The sequence below is a fragment of the Colobus angolensis genome, unplaced genomic scaffold (genome assembly GCF_000951035.1).
Source record: "Colobus angolensis palliatus isolate OR3802 unplaced genomic scaffold, Cang.pa_1.0 Scaffold37, whole genome shotgun sequence".
In the NCBI taxonomy this organism is placed as follows: Eukaryota; Metazoa; Chordata; class Mammalia; order Primates; family Cercopithecidae; genus Colobus; species Colobus angolensis.
In genome coordinates, this window is record NW_012117043.1 from 8939792 (window position 1) to 8964671 (window position 24880).

At 34.2% G+C, this 24880-nt stretch overlaps 1 protein-coding gene across 2 annotated transcripts in view; it reads right to left on the reverse strand.

Moving 5' to 3' along the window:
* STXBP4 (syntaxin binding protein 4) overlaps positions 1-24880 on the reverse strand; it is a 212961-nt gene that overhangs the window by 83494 nt on the left and 104587 nt on the right. For both annotated transcript variants that reach the window (XM_011953762.1, XM_011953761.1), the window contains 4 exons: positions 9859-10035; positions 3255-3371; positions 2716-2765; positions 270-403 (listed from right to left, as the gene is read on the reverse strand). In XM_011953762.1, the coding sequence (XP_011809152.1) occupies positions 270-403; positions 2716-2765; positions 3255-3371; positions 9859-10035 (478 nt within the window). The remainder of the gene's footprint in view (positions 1-269; positions 404-2715; positions 2766-3254; positions 3372-9858; positions 10036-24880) is intronic.

The following is a 24880-nucleotide window of genomic DNA, read 5'->3' on the forward strand; positions in this document are numbered from 1 at the left end:
GCTGCCGATTGATTTTTACATTTATTCTTCCATTTCAAAGAAACTTTGGGTGGAAGTAGATGTAAAAGCATGTCTTAATTAGAGCTTCATTCTGAGTCTTTACATAAAGGAAATATTCTCCTCCTATGATCTTGGTAGATCAAGATTTTTATTGATTAGGTATCAATTTTGCTGTAGGCAAGCCACTATAATGAAATTCAACTGTCTGACTTCAGTTTTTTTTGTTAAATAAATTATTTTTTAAAAGTGAAAAAATGCAGAAAACTTACAATCCATATCAAGTAAGGCACGAACAGATTTAACAAGTTCCTTAGACTCAAGCGCCAGCGTTGCTGGGATGTTACGTCCATTCCTTCCCAGCGGTGTGAGGGAAGTCTGACAAGCTAACACAGCTCTTCTTTCACTATAAAGGCAATAAAATAAAGTTGAACTCACTACACAATAAATAACATCTATCTTTACTAAATCTGAAGTTGTATTAGTTATAGATTTGTACAAAAATATTTCTATTTCTGAGGAAATTATTTCATATAACCAAAATTGAAGTAATTCACACAAAACAATATTTCTGTCTTCAATTATTTACTACATAATAAGTAGAAATATTTTAAAATTAGGTTGACTTCATGTATGAGAAAGAAGTAATAGAAGGATGACCTGTCTCCTAAATCATTTGTTGGGCTGATTTTGTGAGTGCTTCTGTTTTGCTAACATGATATAATTTTATTTAGTTCTATATAAATTCAAAATAAGCACATAAACATGACTTTATTAAAATACATTTATTATTACTTCTAGTAATATTAAATATAAATTCAATATATGTATTTGCTCCTGAAATTATCTCTTAAACTATTCCATTTTTTGCCTCAAATCAAAAACAGCTTAGAGCATTTATATCACTTCTAAGAAATGCAAATGTCACCTAAAATGAATGCATTCTGATCTAATTAAAAATCAAATGTTTTCCTCAAAAAAACACTAAAACTTACTTAAAAAAAAAAATTTTAAACTGATGACAAAATTGTCATTATTTATAGTCCATCTTCCTAAGCATAATGATATTAATTCACAAAGGGAAACAAAAGCATCAATTCTCAAATTCAAATACATAGCCTTGATTCTGTGTTGAATGACCAAGGCCAATATCCATGCAGAAGATATGCTATATTGAAATGACTGCAGCAGATTTTACTAGTGTTTAATTTACTAAGACATCATGAAATGTTGCTTGATGTAGCTATTTAAAGTTGTCTTTTTTTTCCATGAAGCAGTTTAAGGCAAGGGCAGGCTCTGGCTTTCACATAGCCATTTTAACCTTAATTTTTAAAACAAAACTTTTGAATTATTAGTCAAGGTAAAACTAAGACCTTGGAAAGCTGAGGGTGGGTGACCACACTTAACCCATATAAGAAATAAATATGATTACTGATTATTTTAAGATCCTTACTGAGAGTAAAAATCATGAAATTCACAGAGTTTTCTTGTATCATGAGCAGCATGGAGAGTAAGAAGACATGTCAGCTCCCTTCATCATAAGAAGTAAAACATTACACTAAAATGAGTTTTAGAAGTGAATTATAAATATTCTTCTAAATTAAAAAATGCTATGCAGACACCAAAAATATCTTCATTTATTAAGCTGCTGTTTTCACAGTAAAGGGTAGAGTATTTATTTATGTTTTGAGGCAGGGTGTCACTACATTATCCAGGCTGGAGTGCAGTGGTATGATCACAGCTCACTGCAGCCTCAATCTCCTGGAGCTCCTGGGCTCCAACAATCCTCCTGTCTCAGCCTCCCAAGTAGCCAGGAATATAGGAATGTGCCATCACATCTGGCTATTTTTTTTTGCAGAGATGGGGCCCCACTATGTACCACTATGTTGCTTGTCTCAAACTCCTGGGCTCAAGTGATCCTCCTGCCTCAGCCTCCCAAAATACTCAGATTACAGGCATGCGCCACCACACCTGACCTCATTGAGTCTATGTGTTTCTGCAAGCGTATATTGCTAGAAGTAGAAGATATATCTAGGACTAGCGGCAGCTATTATGAGATCAGAAAAAAATACTTTGGAAATGCATAAACAAGAATCTTTCTTTTATAAATGTCTTTCATCATGTATCAAAATGACCATAAACTTGTGGTTTGAAATAAATAAATTTGATTGGTATGTTTGCAGCTTCTAGTAAAAAACTTTAAATCCAAAATGTATTATGAATAATGAGACAACACAGGTATACTCTCCAAATAGATTTCTTTTATTTGTATCTACTGAAAGATGAAAATGAAAGAAAATGATTGCATGAATATGTTTTCCAAAATTCTGTTTGCCAGAACAACTAGTCTGCTGTGTTGAGTCTAACCTTTACTAGTGAACCTGTGACCAGTAACTTTTATTCATATGTAGGACAATTAAAGAATTTCAAGTTAATCTCATCTTTATAGAATTTTTGACAAAGACAGGATATGTGGTTCCTACCACAATTTTAGATTACAAGGTTACAGTGATTGACTAAATACCTCCAGGAATTTCTTTAATAGAGATGGGACGCAAAACAACATGTCCTTGCACCTATTTCCATACGATGGCATCCAGTGGGAGTTATGTAGCATCTTGGGACTATTGAAGAGATTTTTAGTATTTGAGTCACAATGACCAGATGAAGAATTTAATCACTACCCATATTCTGCAAAAAGCACTTAAATTTTCTTACCTTAAATTTGATAAAGGAGTAGAATTATCAGAAAATACTTCTTGAATTGCCTAGCAACAAACAAGATGGTGAAGGAGATACATAAGTTTGACAGTTTTTAAAAAAGATCTTTTCTTGATTAATATTTACAGCCTCCTCTGTCCACGGATTAAACTGATGTTTCTATGATGTGGGGGTGGGGGAAACAATTGAACTAACATGCAATTTTACTCAGAAATATAACAGCTATAAAATGTTTCTTTATAAGGTAAATAGCTATCAAATAATGTTTATATATTATCAGGATTTTTATTAAACTATCCATTAATATAGTATATATTTGGAATCACATTACCTTGTGTCAATTATTTCTCTAAACAATCTATAAAATGTGAGCCAATCTTTTCAACATCTATGCAGTTCTAAATCTGATCATAAGTCAGCATTGCTGCTTTGGACTAGAGAATGTTTCACTAGGTACCAAATATAGTAACATTTATCTATATGCCAGTTGCCTATATATTTTTTAAAGATGAACGTAATAGAACAGAAAAACTTACCTCTACAAAATGAAGAAGCTTTTCAGTAGATGCCTCAAAAGTTTTTCGAGCCATTTCTGATTTTCGTAATTGGCAGTCAAGTACCATGATTCTCTTTTTTAAATCCTGAACACTTTCCTGCACAGAGATATCAAAAGGAACATTTACACATTTCTTCAGTTTTAGATTACTGATCCCTATTATTCAATATTACAAAATTTTTTTTTGTCTTACTGTACATATCTTTTGATTTGGGGAGCATGCAATTAACTGCATATTTAAAAGTTAATTTGCATGGAGATGCTGCAAGTTTTATGAGATAAGCTGTATATGAGTTTATTGATTCTTATAGTAAAATACATTTAAATTAGTTTATGGGTTTTTCTTTTTTTTTTTGCAATGTGTCTTACCAGATGCTGACAGAAACCTCTACCAATTTAACACAACTAAAAATGCTGGATACACACACGCAAACACACACACACACACACACACACACACACACACACACGAAGTAAGACAAAGCTAGCAAGGACGTAAAGGAATTCCATGGAGACATGCAACAGCAATGCCAAGTGAACCCACTGGGGTAAGACGGCACTGAAGCATAATTTGCTCAGAGGGTATATGCTGATCCCTGGGGGCCTACAGTTTGGGGTCTCAACAGTCACAAATGGAAAACAGAAGAACCTTAATGGGTGAACGAGGAAGAAGTAAACTTCACAGAGGTCAACAGTGTTTTGATGTTGGGTCAGGTGACTCGAGTAAAAAAGTTTCTCCAGAGTAATTCCTAACCAAAAGTCCCCACTTACGCAGGTTTGGGGCCAGAATTTACATTATCTGTGTGGCCTAAAAAGCCATATGCCTAAATTTTGGTTTAAATTGGTCCCAGGCTAGCAGAAGCAAACACAAAACTCTGGAGAGATATTTCTAAAACTTGGAGCTCAAAGAATTCCCATTTATAATGCATTGATAGAACATGACCTCACAGACACAAACAAAAATCACTAAACATATGAGAAAATAAGCTCTATGAATGAAAACTAACTGAAGGAAATAAAGTACAGTATCAGATCTATAAAGACAGCAGATATTTAAGTGAGCAGATACAGAATATAAAGCAATTATGTTTAATATGTTTTTAAAAATAAGAGGGAATGGGAAGTATAATACACAAGAAATGAAATAGATCCAGATAACATAAAAAATAAATCTCAAAAATAAAAATGAAACATAACTACATTAGAAACTTTATTTACAGATTTGACATCCAATTAGATACAACTGTAAAGAGAACGGGTGAACTTGACCACAGAGGTAAAGAAACTTCTCATAATGGAACAGAAACACAAAAATTGAAATATAAATGGGGAGAAAAGGTAAAGAGAAAACAGCCAGAAGAAGCTATAGCACACATCCAATCTGAATTACGTAAGAACAAATACAAAGAATGAAAGAGAAATCACTCAGGATAATAGCTTAGTGATTTCCAGAAATGGCAGAAGACATTGCTCTTCGAATCGGGAAGCTCAATGAATCCCAAACAGTACACATTAAAGTAAGTCAACACATGATTCATCATAGTCAAACTGCTGAACATTGAAGCCAAAGAGATCTTAAAATCATAGAGAAGGAAACAGATTGCAAACAAATGACAGATTGACAGCTGACATCACAAACATGAAATAAAAACAGTGAAAGATATTAAATGCCAACTTAACATTCTAAATGTAGCAAAAATATATTTCAAGAACAAGAGTTGAATAAAGATGTTCTTCAGACAAATAAAATGTGGAGAGCTTATTATCATGAGATCCTTACTACATGAATTTCTAAAATACATACTCACGAAGAAAGCAACAAAGTGAGAAGGTCTGAGATGTAAGAATGTTTAACAGAAAATGTTAAACATGGAGTTTATTAAGCAAATGCTGACCACACAAAACAAATAATCAATGTCTAATCTGTGGTTTTAAAAGAAAAGAAAGAACTAAAATACTGCCAAAAATGGAAATTAAGTTGGGAGGGATGATTGGATTTGTGTTCTAAAGTGCTTATAATACTTAGAAGAAGAGAAAAAAGGTACTGATTAATTTTATAATTGAAGTTAAATCAGAATGTTAAAATTTCTAGGATAATCATTAAAAATTAGAAACAGAATGTGTAGCTTCGAAAACAATAGAGAGGAATGAATGTAATGGGGCAAGGTGACATAGGAGAAATCTGAACCAATAAAAAAAATTAGAAAAGGCAGGAAATTACAAACTAGAGCACATGGGGAAAATAAAATGTACAAAATAAGAGGGCAGAAATCAGGCCAATTGCATGAGCAAATAAAAGAGTGTAGATAGGAAGGTCTTTCCAATTAAAGGTCAAAAATTAGTAAGATGGGGAAAAAATCCAGCTACCTGTTATTTACTACAGATACAATTAAAATGTATTGAAAAGTTGAAAGTAAATGTATGGTATTTAGACAAATACCAACTGAAAGAAAGCTGGTGTTACTATTTATTATCAATCAAAAAAAGGCATTAAGGGGTAGAGAGGATTACTAGATTGAAGAGTCATGACATTTTCATAAAAGAATTATAATTCCAAGCTTGTATGCACCTAAAAACATTACTTCAAAGTATATACAAAACAATTTTAAAAAGAGAAGCCAAAAGGGAGATTTTGCCACACTTCTATGAGTAAATGATGGCTATAGCAGACAAAGAAATTAATATGAACAGAGAAGAACTGAACCCCACAATTAATGACCCTGATTTAGTGGATTATATAGAACAACAGCATCCAACAAGTTCAGAATTATTTTCAAGCTTTCTTTGAACATTTGTAAACAGACTCCAAGGTAAGCCATGAGGCAAACGTCAACAAATTTTGAACAGTTATTATTCTATAAACTAGATTATCTGGTCACAATGAAAGTAACCTTTCTGTGCCTCAGTAGTGTTCATAAATAAAGAAAATCATAAATATGTAAATTCTTCCCAATGTAATCTACATATTTAATACATTTTCAGTGAAAATTCCGATACATTTTTTTCTTTTGATGGAATTGATAAGCTGAATCTAAAATAGATAATAAAAAATCAAAGGGTCATGTAACCAACACATTTCTGAAGAAAAAGAATTAGGCAGGATGATCAGATATCAAGACTTACTGTAAAAGATACAGTAAGCAACACTATGTGTTATTCACAGAGGAATATACATTGACCAACAAAAGAGAATAGAGAACCTCAGATTCATATACATATGAAATCTTGATATATGACTGAGATTATTTTGTAAATCACCTAGGAAAGAAGGGGCTTTTTAAACATGGTGATGACATAGTTATTCATTTTGAATAAACAAAGAATGAAATGGATCCTCACCTCATACACTGCCACAAAACCAATTACAGAAGGATGAAAATTTAAAAGTTTTAGAGGCACATATAAAAGAATATCTTTATATCCTTGAAAATGGAAGGACTTCTAAAAAGACAAATGAGGGTAAAGATTTTAAGTTAGTCTACACGAAAATTAAAAACTCCTGTCCGTTTTACCATTGAGTGAAAAGGCAAGCTAGAAATTTGGAAGAATATTTTTATAACATATAATTTAACAAAGGATTAGTAACCAGAAGAATCACTACACATCTATATGAAAAAGACAACTAATCCACTGGAAAAAGGGTCAAAAGATATGAAGAAGCATTTCACAAAGAAACACAAATGCCTAATAAAGAGATAAATATATGCTCAACTGGCTACCAGGGAGGAGGAAACCTTGGTTTATAACATTTATGGGTAGAAATAACCCCATTATGGCTGATTTCAAGCTACCAACCTGATATCACTGTACATGGAGTTGAGAAGAGATGCATGCAATCAGCTCTCATGAGCTAGTGTCAGTTGGTCCCAGCATATCACTGTCTCAAAGCCATTAGTAACCAGGGAGATTCAAATTAAACTATAATGACATAATACGTATTACAACTACCAGATTGATAAAAGTAAAATAAAACAAAGCATCAGCAAGTATGTGGGGTAAACAATAATTCTCATTCATTACTGGTGGGAGTACAAATTAGTTCAAATACTTTGAAGCACAAGTAGGCATTACCTAGTAAAGCTAAACTTACAATTATTCAACTTAGCAATTCTACTCCTAGCAGGTAACTATTACACATGTGGAGCAGGATACACGCACTAAAATGTTCTTAGCACCATTTATAACAGAAGAGAACAGAACAATTGCACTGCCCATCAAATGCAGAATGGATAATTACACTGTAGTATATCCACACAATAGAGTACAAAGAAACAATGAGAAGACATGACCTAGCTAAAAACTTCAAAGAGATGAAATGCAAAAACAAAATGTTGAGTGAAGAAAAGCAGGTTAGAATCATACATAGAGTATATTTCTACTTATATAAAGTTGATAAACAGGTAAAACTAAACAACATATTGTTAAGGAATATATACACAAGTACTAAAATTTTCAAGAAAATGGTTAACAATAAATCCAAGAAAGTGGTTATCTCTGAGGGAAAGGGTGGGAGATGCAATTGGAAAGAAACACTGTGGGTCTTCAAAGGTACTAGTAATGTTTTACTTCTTATGTTGAAGGTGAATAAAAACTCCAAAAGGTAAATAAATAAATAAATAACATAAAGAAAAAATTATAATGAAAAATAAAAGTATTGTTACAAAAAGAATCTGTTATCCCACAAATAGACACTTGAATCTTAATTCTGTAACATCTTGGTCAATGTCTCTTTAAGCAATCTCACGATTCAAAAAAAAAAAAGGTTTCCTTCTTTTTTTCCACTGATACTGGGTTTAGAAAATGTTGAATGTTGAGATGCTCATATTAATAGCTCTTTAAAGAGACTTTTTAAAGACTGTTTTCAGAGACAGGTTACTGGCTTAGAGTCTTGTTAAGAGAAATGGCATGAGAACTCGATTATGATAAAAGAGAGAAAAACTGAATTAATTATATTACCAGGCAACTTAGGACAAAAATGTTTCTCAGTTAAGAGCTGGAAGAGATTACAAATAACCCAAGCTTAAAAAAAACAAAAAACAATGAATAATTTCATGTGAACTTTCTTGAAAGTTATATTATTTAAAATTAAAATATTAAACACTCTTGATTTTTCACTTCAAAAGTAACCATAATAAATAATACTTTTGATATTGTGATAAATCTCAAAGTATTTTCATACTCAGGCTAAAGCCACATAACATAATCACATACCTATTTTCAGAATGTAAACACTAGGTCACAAATAACAAATATGTAATATTCCTAAATATTGCTGCTTTGTCAACTAAATGTTTTCCTCTTGGCCTTGTGGTATTATCAAAGGGTGATGGGAACTTCAGCCTTCTTGTGGAATTGGTTTAAGTGAACAGACGTGAGAAATAGTCTACTGACTTTTAACAGATTTCAAATTTTCTTTGGTAGTTTGCATTTCTAACACCAGTTTCATTTTCATGTGGTATATTTAAAATATTTAACCTTTTAATGTTTAAATAAATAGTCATAAATTATTCAGATTTGCTTTATGTTCTCGTAGAAACTGATTGGATTAGAGATATAAATAACCAGTTATGTTTAAAAGTGAACAAATGTATGAATATTTATTTCAATTTATTCAATTTTCTACCTTAATTCAGTGAAGTAAAAATATATATGACTATTATAGTTTTTTGAAGCCTCTTCACTGAATATAGGATGTATTATGTAAAAAAAATTGCATAAAAAACTTTGCACTGTCCAGGCGCAGTGGCTCATGCCTGTAATCCCAGCACTTTGGAAGGCCGAGGTGGGTGGATCGCCTGAGGTCAGGAGGTCAGACCAGCCTGGCCAAGATGGTGAATCCCTGTCTCTACAAAAATACAAAAAAATAGCTGGGTGTGGTGGTAGGTGTCTGTAACCCCAGCTACTTGGGAGGTTGAGGCAGCAGAATCACTTGAACCTGGGAGGCAGAGGTTGCAGTGAGCCGAGATCACGCCATTGCACTCCAGCCTGGGTGACAAGAGCAAAACTCTGTGTCAACAACAACAACAAAAAGTTCACACTGGCTTCTGAAAAAAATTCAGTATTTTGCTATTGAAATTGGAAAATCATCTATTGGAAACTATTTTAGTGTACCTTACATTAAAAAAAATTCAAACTCAGTTTCTTCCCATGAATTATCTAGGCATTAGGCAAACATTCTTTCACTTTTATGCTTCCTTGAATGCTCTAATCAAAGAGCATACCCATTCCTAGACTCCCCTCCTCCCATTCCCATAAAACAAATTAGCAAGTTTAGAAACAAAAGAAAAAAACCAGTGTAATCAACTAAATGTTAAAGAGTTCCAGGACTTAATACCTGAACTGAACAATTTTGACCGATGACCTAAATAAATTTGGGGCACATGCTTTTCCATCCCAAAGCCATCTGATAAAGGAAGGCTCAAGACCTTTACATTACCCCCATCAGGACACAGCATCCTATCATTGAATAATAGAAGACAAACACTGACCTAGTTTAGAAGAGCAGATGAAAAGAAAATGAAAACAGGATACATGACAACGGCAAGGAAACCATGGTAACTGGAAGAGATGACTGCTTTGCTTACTTTATTTTGGTCAGAATAATCAGCAAGCTGAGCCTTTAACTCTGTAATCTTGGCCTCTAACAGACGGATCACTTCTTCATAGTCCATTTCCATTCCATGTGCCTGTCTCTGCGCAGCTTCAGCAAGATGAATCCGACTACGCAGGGCTCTTGTTTCTTCAACTACAGCTTTTGCTTCCTAAAGATTTCAAAATTAATGTCATTTAAAAAATATGTAAGAAATAGTTCCGAGGTTTACACAGAATATTTTCCCTGCTCTGGAAGTTACAATTCCAAAAAGTCAATATACTTTTTTTTAGTTTTTCAATTTGAAAATTAATAGTTATGTTATTTTATTATACGAGGTAGTTGCCTGATCTCAGTTTTTCCTTTGTTGATTTCAGTATGGAAACTCTTGACTTCATATACCTAGCATAACATTTTGAAAATAAAGGACGTAGAAGAGAGTTGAAAATGGAAAACAGAAGAATAAGAATGGGCTCAAAAGATAAAAAGAGTAGGCTACAACAAAACTCAAGTAGGTGGTAGGACTCATGTTCTAAAAAGGCTCTTGCAGTGTCATCAGATGCTGCAGAGAGATTTGTAGTACTGTTATGGGGCTTCTCCATGGACCAAGTTCCAGAGGCCAAAGTTATCTCAGGGACATCAATCTATCTACTACTTCTCACTTTCTTTTTTTTCTTTTTTTTTTTTTTTTAGACGGAGGCTCACTCTGTCGCCCAGGCTGGAGGGCAGTGGCGCGATCTCGGCTCACTGCAAGCTCCGCCTCCCGGGTTCCCGCCATTCTCCTGCCTCAGCCTCCCCAGTAGCTGGGACTACTGGCGCCCACCACCTCGCCCGGCTAGTTTTTCTTTTGTGTTTTTTATTTTTTTAATAGAGTCGGGGGTTTCACCGTGTTAGCCAGGATGGTCTCGATCTTCTGACCTCGTGATCCGCCCGTCTCGGCCTCCCAAAGTGCTGGGATTACAGGCTTGAGCCACCGCGCCCGGCCTACTTCTTACTTTCGGTTTAAGTCAAAAGGTAGCATTTAGTAGCAATGCTACTAAATTGTGTTGTTTAATTATTGTGTTGTTGAATGCAATGCTAACAAGACATTTATTAAACACATGTTATATCTCAGGTGCTTCACGTGTCTTTTCTTACTTAATCTTTAAAACAATATTGAGAGAAAGACATTACCAAAGAACATTTCATACATAAGCAAACAGACTCAGAGAAGTTATATGACCTGTTCAAGAACACACAGCCAGAATCTGAAACTAGGTCTGCCTGACTGCATCATGAATGCTGTCTTTCTACTGTTTTACTCTGCCTCTAAATGAAAAAACAAAAACTCCTCATACAGCTATACCCTCCACCTTAGGAAGAGGATAGGGTAGCCAAAACCACTTGCTCTCTCAAAATGTAGTTGGAGGGAAAAAAATGTACTTTGGGACTGGGTTAAAGAAAGTCCCCCAGGATACAAATATAATTTAATATGGCACTTCTTATACTGTAAACCATTTCTTTTTATTTACTTGATGCAGAAATCTCTTTTCTCTGCGATAGAACTTTCTGCTCCAATTGCCATGGCTAATATTAAACTATGGCTATTTTAATTTTTTCAGTGCTGTTAAGGGACATTTGCTTTTGTCTGAGCCTAAATACATTTGAAGTGCTGGGAGGGTTAGGAACGCTGGCATATTCTTAAGGGTCAGTTTTTTCATTCATACATTCAATAATGATTTATTAAGTATTTACTATGTGTCAGGTTCTGTTTTAGGTACTGGGGGTAGACACTAAACAATACAGACAAAAAGCCTTCCCTCTTGCTCTTTGGAATTTATACTCTAAGTTCGGGGAGATAAGCAGTAAATCAGGGATGAGATGTAAATGTCTCATTGAGAAGATAACTGACCAGAGACCTGCAGGAGGAATGGAGTCAGGATTTCCCAAAGAGGAGCTTTCTAGGAAGAGGGAACAGTTTGCATGAAGGCCCTGAGATGGAGTTGTGCTTTACGTCTTCCAGAGAATAGCAAGGAAGCCAGTGTAGCAGAGGTAGGAGTGGTAGGGTATAGGAAGAGGGGAGTAGTAAGACATGAGGGCAGAGTGGTAACAAGAGTGAATATAGGGATGGAGGTAGAGTGAAGTGGCAGAGGCTAAGAGAATTTGTAGGCCGTTGCAAGAACTTTCGTTTTACTCAGAGTGAGACAGGAAATGATTGGAGGGTTTTGAGCAGAGAATCAATGTGCTCTGACTTAAATTTTAAAAGTGTTACTTTTGCTGCTGTGTTGAGAATAGACTGTAGATGGTGGGCAAGGCTGGAAGCAGGGAGAAGAAAAAGGAGACAGGCAAAAATTAACTATAGCTTCTATAAGGGTGATAGTGGTGGAGTTGGTGTGAAGCAGTTAGATTCTAAATATAGTTTGAAGGTAAAGCCAACAGGATAGTTCATCAATAGCATTTATTTAGCAGCCACTGCATGTAGCAAATATGTTTATGACAAAAATACAAAGGGGTAAAAGATAACCTCTCCTTTTCTGTCTCAACTTAGAATATCAGGTAGGACTTAGATAAATGGATGAAGAAAAGAGGATGTTACAAAAGAGAACCATGTGAACAAAGGAAGAGAGACAAGAAGAAATGTGTCACACTGGGAAATAATACTAGATCAATTACGATTGGAGTAGAGACTTGCTATAGGGGAGTAATGGATAAAAAAAGGTCGTGCAAAGGGAGGGAGTCAGGCTCTGATAGAAATGGCAGGCATGACGGGAAAGGAGCTTGGGTCTGAAGAAGACTTGAAGGCTTCTGAGCAGAAAATGATATGAGAAAACAGTGCTTTAGAAAGCTAAATCTGGCAGCAGGGTGCCAGATGGAGAGATGTGGTCAACCGATTGCCTTCTATGCCCTTGACTCAAAGAACTTTATTTCCTTGTATCTGAAAGTAATTGTTTTATAATAAAAGAATACTTTTAGAAAGAAATATCTAGAAAAGATAGGGACATGAACCTAGCCTACCACACCAGTTAATTTCATTCAGATGATCAAGAGAGTCTCTAGTGACACAGCTGGATCAACTTCACACCAGACTGCTGCTGTGCATACAGGAGGTAATGGCTAACTATGTGCCAGTACTATTCTCAATGTTTTACATCCATCAACTCAGTTAATCCACACGCTGCCATGGATGTGTCTATTATTATCCTCCTATTATTATCTGCATTTTATAGACAGGACATTGATGCATAGGAAAGTTAAGCAACTAACTCAGAATCACAAACCTAATAAGTGACAGAGCTAAGATTTGGCAGTCTAGTTATAAAGTTCACGTTCTTGGCTACTATGCTGTACCACCTCGCCAACTACAGAAAATGTTTTTAAAAAATCACTTTTAGATGACAACATTATCAGTGCCCAGTCCTGGATGAGCTTATGATGTGGTCATTATAATAGGTATATTTGAAGCTGCTTCACTCTCCATTTTTCATTCAATCAAGCTAAAAAAGAAAACAAAACAAAACAAACAAACAAAAAAAACAAAGCCTCTAAAGAGAAAGAGGAAGGGCAGAAAATTCTCCATAGCTGCAACGAAGAATAACTAATTTGATGATTTGTCTTCTTCACACTCACTTCATGCAGCTTTTATTCCTCTATAAAAACAGCACTTTTATTTTTGTTCAAAGAATGCTAGTTAATTAAATGAAGAATCTGGATGGAATTTATATAGCCATTATTGTGCACTGATGGTAATACAGTGTGAAATGTAGTTGGGTGGTAAAAGATGCAGAGGTTTTGATGCTGAATAAATTCATGCTATTTCTTTTGTAAATATATAACTGTCAGGTTGGTGAATGTGACCCCTTAGCAAAGTTCTAGCCCAGTTACCACTGAATGGCTGTTTAAAAGATTAGTGCATTGAAATGATGACTTTTAGAGGAAGCAGTAAAGAAAAGATAACAGCATTGTGCTGTATTTAGCAATACAAGATCACATAAATCCATTTTCTCTTTTCCTCCCAGGCTGTCTTCTAATAAATAACTGTACAGCCTCCTACGTCAGTAACAATTGAGCCAGAATTTTCCTAGTACCTCACCATGAGACTGAAATCCCATCAGGGAAAATGCTGTAGTCTATTTACTGATTTACTATGTATTACATAGAGTTTAATTCAGTTTAGAAGATTAGATAATAAAAGAAAAACGAAGATATAGTAGTAAGTCAGAAAATCCACATAAGCATTATGCTTTTTAATACTAAGCAGTGTAAGCAAATGTACTAGAAGGGAATCCTGAATTATGAAGTAAAATCTCTAGGTTTTTTTTTTTTTTTTGGCAACACTGAGGAAATGTCTTCAACTTACACTGTCCCTTGATAAAATGAGGTTTTTCTGCCTCACGATATTACATAATGAATCTTTAAAGAAAATCAGACCGAAGTCTTTTTTGAAAATGTAATCTGAACTAATGAAAATCTTTGTAGGCTACCAATACTTTTGACTTTTGTTGGGACAAAGCACAGTAACAGCTCACACACAGGACAATAAATATGCTATGTGTTTTTCCACATACAGCACTTTTCCTTGACAAGGTAACATGATCTAGAATGAAAAAATATGGGCTTTGGATGGGACATAACTAGGTTAGAATCTCAGATCAGAATCTTACTTTTTAAAAATTTTCTGGCTGGGTAATTCTCTAAGACTCAGTGCTCATTTTTATAATGGGAAATCACACCTATTTTATTAGATCAAAACTACTCTCACAAAAGAATTGAAGAAACTATTGTAGTTCTTGGCACAGTTTTTTCCTTTTCCTCTTTCTCACCTTGAAAAAATATACATAATCACCCGTGTGATCACAGAGCTAGACAAAATAATTTCTTAAGGGTTTTCCTGAGGCACTCAATTAGTAACACCAGCTCTTGAACTTTGGAGAGTTGTTTGGAAACACAATTTGCATATGTAGTTTTTAATGTTAGCAACAATCATGCAAAGCCCTTTCCTCTAGTTATGAGTTGTAATGAATGGCTCCCTACAGTAGAAGGAAAAAGCATTAATTGCAGTGGCCCATCTGTAATTTGGCTAACACATTCACATCACCAACTTTAAAAGTTCTGCAATTTTTAAGTTCATCACTAAATCTTTCAAAATGTCAATAGGTGACAGGAGAAAAATGTGACTGCAAAGAGAAATTGTTTTTGAATGTAACCTATGCTACCAAGCCCTAAAGAATACTTCTCTTATCAGCTTCCTACATCCACTCTTTGGAAAGCCCTTCTTGGTCTTGGTACTATTACAGCCTGTGAAAAAGATTAAGGGTTACTGCAGGAAAAGGGCTATTGAATTAAAACGTTTAAAAGTAAGTTATATCTAGTTTCCTTAACTTATTAGTCTGATTTGTTAAAATATATATAATATACCTATCAATGGATAATCCCAAAATGCTTTGCAGATATTGACAAATGAAGGTATAAATCACCCCTCAGGCATGAATGTGTATGGGGGAGAATATGAATTCGTAGAACTTTTTAATAAACCTCTGACACATGCTTTCTTTTCTCTTTCCTCACTCCCCCTTCATGATTCATCTAGCCAACTCCTCCTCCTCACCTAACCAGTAATTAACCACTGTGAAGTCTTCATTTACAATGTAATTTGCAGTCATTGCTTAATTTCCATTCTAAACACTGTATTACTGATTTATGTCTTTATCACCTCACGCTTGGGTACTACAAAAATCACATATGCGATCACCCTGCCTACTGTGTTCTATTGTGTTCTTTACTGTAATGTATTCTGCATACTTCTGAAAGACTGATTGCCTCAAAATATTGCTGAAGTACCACCTTAGGTAACAAACCTAAGAACATGGTACGTGATAAAATATATCCTCATTCTTCATTCTTCAAAGTTCTCTACTACCTATTCCAAATCAACCCACTTACTAGCTTTAGTCCACTTAACTCTTAGATGATTTCCATATCCAAGTACATTAACTTACCACATTTACCAGATGAAATTTTTCCACTTTCAAGACACTTTGAGTCACATTAATCCTCTAGGTATATACACTTTTCACCTTTTTCCATCATCTAGGTGTTACTTGTCCTTCAAAATCTATCTTAGATTTCACCTTATCTGTTTTTTCCAGTTTACTTTTGTATAAATGATCTTTCTCTCCTTTTTTATCTTTTATATTTTTCATCTGTAATTAATCATATATTTAGTACTCTTACTGCTATCTTGAACTGTCATTAAAATGCTTTATTACCCAACTTTCTAAAATCAAAGGGTCTTGACTACCCAAATTAGAACACAATCTGTCTGAGAGTAAAAACCCTATCTAATATGAGCAGGTGCTCTACTTTACATAAAATGAGATATAACTGAGTTGACAAACCATGAAAATGACTATTTCATTTTTCATATAAAAAAACTGCCTTAAGGAACTTTATTAGGCAAGAAGCTTTCATAGGAAATTTCTTCAAAAAAGGGTTCAGATTTATGGGAATATTAGAATTACATTTCATTTAACAATTAAAATAACAATCATAAACCATGCTTTGAGAAACACCATACAATAACAGGCAAATTATTTCATTATACTCTTTTTTTTGAGACAGTCTCACTCTGTCACTCCGGCTGGAGTGCAGTGGTATGATGTCAAGTCACTGCAAAATTCACCTCCCAGGTTCAAGGTGACCTCAAGACATTTGCCTGCCTTGGCCTCTGAAAGTGATGGGATTACAGGTGTGAGCCACCATGCCTGGCTGCATTATATTCTTTTTATATAAATTTTTAAAAATCTTTTTACAGTATTTATCAAGCAAATAAGACTAAGTGGAATGAAGAAAATACCAATGCTAAAAATGACAATTATACTTGTCAATTTTATTTCTTGTTTTCATTAAATATATATGATTTTAAAATTATGAACATTAGTTTATATTCCTTAAAAATTACAATTTTCGGCTAGGCGAAGTGGTTTACATCTGTAATCCCAGCACTTTGAAAGACCAAGGCAGGTGAATCACCTGAGGTCAGGAATTTGAGATCAGCATAGCTAATACGGTGAAACCTCATGTCTACTGAAAATACAAAAATTAGATGGGTATGGTGGCAGGACCCTGTAATCTCGGCTACTTGGGAGGCTGAGGCAGGAGAATTTCTTGAATTTGAGAGGTGGAGGTTGCAGTGAGTTGAGATCACATCACTGCACTCTAGCCTGGGTGACAGAGAGAGACTCTGTCTCAAAACAAACAAACAAACAAACAAACAAAACACACACACACACACACACAATTTTCCATCATGAGACATACAGTGCATGTTCTCTAAGACTAAATAATCTTGAAGGTCTTTTTCAACCTTACCTAATCCTTGATTCCACAATGTAGGTAGCAACACTCATTTTTAAAGTGTATAATAATGATGGATATCTAGAACTTCAAGAAACAAAGATTTTCTTTATTTTGTATGATAAAGTAAAATCCATCCTCATTTTGCAAAGAAAGATTGGTTAAGCTTTTGGAAGAAAAGCAGGTCAATCAGATTATAATTAGCTCTAATTAACCCTCCCAAGAGCTTTCAACTTTTTTTTACCTGCAGTTGCCTCACTCTCCAAAAGGTGCAAAATTGATTTCTGCCTCTGACCATCAAAGAAAATCAAAGAAACAATTTTCAATCTCCTTTATAAACAGAATTCCCTAATCAAGGACAGATATAAACATACACCTAATTGATAAGTTTTATCATATGAAAATTGTTCCCTATATAAATATCAGTTACAACCCTCTTTGAAAAATATATTTAACCCTGAACATGTATTTTCTGATTTAATGAAGACTGACATAGAAAAAAAAAAAAACTTTCCTAATTCTCCAATTCTGGTTACACAAAAGGGAAAATTTATAGTATTGGAAACTTCCTTTCATAATTGAAGATTAAACTCTTTTCATTGAAAAATGGTACAGTTCAAAAGCAACTTTTGGGGTATTAAACATTAGAATTCATCTGAAATTTGGGATGTAAGGGAGATCTGGTCTTTAAAACGAAAAATATTCCTTCCAAATTAACCTTTAGAGATTTAATTAAATTGGAATCAAAATTCCATCAAATTTTGTTTTGGAGGAATTTGGCCAAGAATTCTAAATTCAAAGCTAGACATAACAAGAGCTAAATAAAAAGATTCTTAAGTTGATGTCGATGAATAAATCAGTGAAAACTGGTAAGCAAATTTTGAAACTACAAGAAATAAAGAAAGAAACAAGAGGAAACATGGCCCAAGAATTTAAAGCTTTCATAAAGCAGCAATAGTTGGTACTGGTCAAAGAGGAGTTAGATAAAACAGTCATTCACCTAATAAATATGTATTGAAAAAGCAACTAGAAGACCAGATAGCCCCACACAGACCCTATATTATGTAAGAATTTAATCTATGACAATGGTGATAACACAAAACAAAAGTGGTTGTGACAACTATTTGGAAAAACAGTGTAAAGTGTAGACCCTCATCTCATACCATATATCTAACAAAATAATTTCTTAGATGAATTAAAGAAAGATATTACAGGGATGTGCGTAAATATATATCTGAAATATGGCTAGGAATGAACTTAGTTATAAAAAAGGAAAAATCATAAAGGCAAATGTTTGACAACACAAAAACACTTATGTTTAAAAACTTCAAAAAAAATTAGACTGCAATCCCAGCACTTTGGGAGGCTGAGGCGGGTGGAGTTCGAGACCAGCCTGACCAACATAGTGAAACCCCGTCTCTACTAAAAGTACAAAAATTAGCCCGGCATGGTGGTGTGTGCCTGTAATCCCAGTTACTCAGGAGGCTGAGGCAGGAGAATTGCTTGAACCCAGGAGCTGAAGGTTGCAGTGAGCCAAGATCACGCCACTGCACTCCAGTCTGGGCAACACAGCAAGACTCCATCTCAAACAAACAAACAAACAAACATTAGAAAGGCAATTTGTAGACAGAGGGAAATATGTGCCCCAGAATTGGCAGAAATAGGGTTAATAACTACAACGTAAAGAGATTTTATAATTACAGTAGTGAAAGGGGAAAAACAGTGATTAAGAATATGAGAGGAGGAAAGAGGAAAAAGCAGTGGTAGGAAGGGGACACAGACAAGATACAGGGCACATGGCTGGGGCAGCAGAATACCACTAGCAACCACATTAGAAAATCAGCTGCCTTCAATACTGAAGAACTGCAATGAAGTTCACAATTTAATTTCAAATCCATGGTTACAATCTTTGATATCTAATATGGATGACAGTTAATCAAAGTAATATTTTCAAACAGAGTGATTTATTTATGTGGGATTAGGCATGACTAGAGAAGTCTTGTTTTTAACTCTAAAATAGCTTGTGAATAAATCATTTAACACAATGTCATGAGTCCCATACTGAAGTAAGGGACAGAAAGTGTTTCTCACATAGTAAACTGCCAAGATAAGAGTTTTACAGTATCAACTGCCTTATCACTACTTCCTCCTTGGGTAAAATTTACTAGTTTGTCAGCCAAATTAATTTATATTGCTCTAACATTAAGAAATGCAAAATGCTCAGCTTCTAAGTAGTTGTTTAAAATATACTCTCAAAGATGTTCTTAGCAACTGAATAATGGAATTTTAGTGATGTGTATTTGTTTGTTTTTAGTAAAGCAAAGAAAATTATGGGGAGTAATGCCTACTTTTCTATATAGATATGCCTCTAACAACTCACCAGCCACAGGACACCTATTATGAAATGCTTTCTAGAAAGTGATGATTTGGCTCTATTTTTATTTTTTGTTACTAGATTGAGAGCTCCTTGTAGAACTGTATGTTTAGCATTCACAATGACTCCCTATAAAACATGCATTTAGAAATGTTTCTTAAATTCTCTTACCAGGTCTCCCTTGTAAGTTACTATAGGGCTGTGTGAAACAATTGATGATGAAGTATGACATGTGATCCCTAAATAGCCAGAAAATAAGTGACTCACAGTATGGAACCTAGAACTTTAACAGCATCAGTTCTAACTAGGCCAACCTACTATAGGCAATAATCAAATGAACTGGAAGGTTCCTATGAAGAACTGCAGATTCTTCCAACATTGAAAATTCTGTGATTCTAAATTGAGTTCCGTATTATAAATAGGATAATAATATTTATCTTAGAATCATTAAGATGGTAAGATCTTTTCTACAATTAAAAAGACCAACAACTATTTGGAAAAGATAATTTTGAAATAGACACTTTTGTTTGCCAATGCTTGCTTAGAAGGCTACATTCGCCTCTAATGAATCACTAGGTACAGTTGGTATCTGTGCAAACAGGAATGCCAGCTGGGCTGTCCAAAAGCTATGTGCTGGTGTTCCTTCTCCAAGCTCACTGTCTTCACCGTAGGCAATTTCTTGGGCAGAATCTAATGGTGGAGAATACAGGAGTCACTTTCTGAATCACAAAAAAGGAATTAGTGTAAAAAAAATCCAATTAAGTTTGTTTAATGAGTTTCTTCAACCAGATTGCTGTCTATCACTATAAGAGCTTTATAACTTCTTTTCTCAAAGAGATTTTTAAAAATATTTTTAAAAAGCCTTTTCCAACTTCCAGGTACACCAATCGAAGCTCATCATCATTGGTCATTAGAGAAATGCAAATCAAAACCACAATGAGATACCATCTCACGCCAGTTAGAATGGCGATCATTAAAAAATTAGGAAACAACAGACGCTGGAGAGGATTTGGAGAAATAGGAATGCTTTTACACTGTTGGTGGGAGTGTAAATTAGTTCAACCATTGTGGAAGAGAGTTGGAGATTTCTCAAGGATCTAGACCAGAAATACCATTTGACCCAGCAATTTCATTACTGGTTATATACCTAAAGGACTATAAATCATTCTATTATAAAGACACATGCACACATGCACACATATGTTTACTGCAGCACTATTCACAATAGCAAAGACTTGGAACCAACCCAAATGCCCATCAATGATAGACTGAATAAAGAAAATGTGGCAAATATACACCAGGGAATACTATGCAGCCATAAAAAAGGAAGAGTGCGTGTCCTTTGAAGGGACACAGATGAAGCTGGAAACCATCATTCTCAGCAAACTAACACAGGAACAGAAAACCAAACACTGCATGTTCTCATCGTAAATGGGAACTGAACAATGAGAACACATGAACACAGAGAGGGCAACATCACACACTGGGGCCTGTCTGGGGATCGAGGGCGAGGGGAGGGATAGCATTAGGAGAAATACCTAACGCAGATGAAGGGTTGATGGGTGCAGCAAACCACCATGGCACGTGTATTCCTATGTATCTAACCTGCGCCTTCTGCACATGCATCCCAGAACTTAAAGTATATGTTTAAAAAAAAAAAAAAGCCTTTTAAGATAATTGTAGAGATAGAGTCATGATTTGTTGCTCAGGCTGATCTTGACCTCCTGGTCTCAAGCAATCCTCCTGCTTTGGCCTCCTAAAGTGTTGGGATTACAGGCATGTATAGGAGAATGTACTCTTTATCCAATCTCCCCCAGCAGTTACATCTTGCATGACTGTAATAGACTATCACACCTAGGAAACTGACATGGATACAATCCACCAACTTTATTTAGATTTAACCAGTTTTAAATGCACTCATCAATAAGAAGGAACAACCTACAGATACACATAAGAATATGGATGAATCCCAAGGGAATTATTGCTAAGTAAAAAGAATCAATCCCAAAAAATGACATACTGTGTGATTTCATTTATACAATATTCTTGAAATGACAACATTATGGAGATATAGAATAGATTAGTGTTTGCCAGGTGTTAGGGGAGCAGGTAGGATGTGGCTGTGGCTATAAAAGAATAGCATAAAGGATCTGTGTAAAGGGGTTTTTGATAGAAAATAAAAGTTGACATTCTGAGGCCACAGTGACTATCTGAAATGGAAACAGGAACATTTTACTGCAGCATGCTTTTAGAACAGAAAAGACTGACAAATATATGTATTTTTCTTCTTTTTCCCTCTGAAGATGAGATAGCATCTTAAAACACCTACTAGTGCTATATGAAAAACTAGCAAAAATTTAGATCACTAAAGAAAAAAAAGAGAAATCATATCAATTCTAAAAATTAGAGGCTTTACTGCTTTTTAAATAAATATACAAACAATCTTTAAAAGTGTGAAAATGTGAAAAGTACTTTAGGAATCACTTATTATTGTTGTTCCTTTTAATTTGTTCCTAGTTTCCTTTGTTGCTTCATCTGAAAACTAAGATAGCTCACATGTCAGCTGCACTAGCTGTTACTTGATTCATGTTCAACCTCAATTGTCCACAGAGAATCCTGTGTTGGTTTGACCTTACATTTCTGCCTCAGGACTTCATGCTCTCCTCAAGAACTGAACCCAACCTTTACACAGGTGAGGCCAACTACAACTGGGCTTATCTGAACCTAGAGAATTTGCCAAATGCTTAATATCCCATGTTTCTTTAGGGCAAAGACTGGTTCAGACAAGCTAAATATTTTGGCTTTGGACTGTTCACCAATTCATTGCTGCCTTAGGTCATAATACTATGCTGAAAGAAACTTTAAAAACAATGTAAGTGTGAGAGTAGGCTTTAGAAAGCTGTTGATCAAAGGAAGTTGCTAAAAGAGTGGCCCATGCCTGTTAAAAATTGTTAGAACTTGAAGAAAAAATAACAACAATTTCATGGGAAATTGTGCTCATGATTTTAAACTTAAGTTCGGTTATTCTTTAAGACATAAAAACTCAAAAAAAAAATACTTGAGTTTTAGAGAACAGTACAGCTAATTCTTTTCAAAACAGTGAGTAGGTATTCTGGTAGCTATCCCTGATTGAATAAAACAATGAAGGTGATCCTTCCAGTGAAAAATGAGCCCTTCACATCCTGTTTTAATAATTAGGTTATCTATGTGTTTAAGGAATTCGCATGGGATGATCATTAGTACTGTACTAGCTTGGTGTAAAGATCTTCAAAAGGATATCAAAGGAAAGAAACTGCCAAATTTCACACAATTTAAGTTTCTACTTTTTAAAAATTTTTAAGAGAAGAGTTATACACACTCTGTAGCTTTTAAAGACTCACTTATTGTGAAAAAAGAAATCAATCTTTGGAAAAATGGAAAGGTATTTTCACTAAAGCATAGGAACTCTTTCATTAACAATAGGTCTGTATCATCAAAATCCTTTTAACAAAGTAATATCAATCTATATACATAAGAAAAGCTGAATAGTACCCATGGCCAACATATTTTAAAACTGGATACTTTTAGGGTTGATTTTGGGTAGTCTACTTTTTTTTATGGTGTGTGTTTATGAAATGAATGGTGTTTCAGTATGTATGCATGTGGGTTTTTATACACAGATGAATACATGTATTTTTAATTATTTTTGTTTAAACTGGAAACTATACACTAAGTACTACTCTGAATTCACACATTTTTACCCTCAATCTCATTTGTCTTATTTTGTTGATTGCATCATTACAGCCTCTCAGTCACTAAATTACAAAGCCTTGACTGTTGTCTCTCCTTATTACTGCACATTCTATCACTGTTATATCTGGTTGACTTTATCTTCATGGTGTCTTTTGCATAGACCTTTTTGGTATATTACTATTTACGATTACCCAGTTAAATCCTCCATTGCCTATTGCCTGGACAAGGGCTTCTCAAATTTTAAGGTGCAAACAAATCACCGGAAGACTTATTAAGTGCAGAGTCTGATTCTATAGATCTGGAATGAGACCTGAGACTTTGCATTTCTAAGTTCCTGATTGCTCTCCTGTTGCTGACCACTCTGAGTACAAAGGATGTGGAGTTCTACATCAGCATTTCTAATCACAGTAGCCACTAGTTGCATATAGCTACTGAGCACCTGAAATATAGCTAGTTGACTAAGGAACTAAATTTTTAATTTTAAATTTAATTTTAATTAGTTTGTATTTAAGTTTAAAAATGCAAGTAATGTAAGCTTTTTCACAAATAAGACTGTATTGTTTTGGCAGAACTAAGATATTAAGATATTTATTTAAGATATTCTTTTTAAGATTTAAGATATTATTGTTGAACTGTAATGTCTGTGTCAGGCACGTGAGTCATTTGAGTAGTATACATAAACGTGTAACTGATGTGATCAGTGTCAAAAAATTAATTAATTATAAATCTTTTTTTACAACTAATATGTACACACAGTAGGTTTATCTGAATATTTTATGCAATCAGCATGAGTTACAATGATACCGAGGTAAATCATATTAGTAATTAAATTAAAATACTTATTTTTATTAGGCTATAATTATTTTTTCTATTTAGTAAAAATTTGTCCATAAAATAAGTATGGACAAAATTAAATTTAAATTTAAAGTGAAGACATACTACTGATGTAGAATAAAATGGAGATAAATTAGCTAGTAATATTACTGGAACAATGCAATTGCAATTTGCAAAAAGTGTGTCTACTGTATAAGAAAATTTTGAAATATATAAAAAGTGAGCAATATTAATAGTCATTTTTGCAGATTAATGGTGAATTTGATAAGAAGTTTCCTGTTAGCAGTAAAAAAAAAATCAATAAAGTTAGTCACCAGAAGTAAATGTCCAACATTTGTAACTATAAAATGGCTAGAATTTTTGCACAAAAAAGAAAACCATTTTTAGATTGAGATAGTAATTTCAGTTATGACAAAACTACTGGGAAACATATTTTATAAAAAATGGAGGACATTCAATTAAGTAATAAAACAAATGCCCATTGAAGATAAGAACTTCCTAAGAATATCAATGATCAATTGATTAAAATAGCTTTCCGTGGGCCATATCCTGCAAGAGACACTACCAAATTCATACTTCAGGCATGTACTGCCTCAAAGGGCATCCAAACTTATAAAATGTTGTTGATTTGCAGCCTAAAAAAATCAAACTTGCAGTGTAGATATCTTTAACTCTTTTACTTCTGTCAAAAAAGAGTTTCAGGTAGATAATAAAAAACAAATTTTCATGATGATAAATGGGGCTC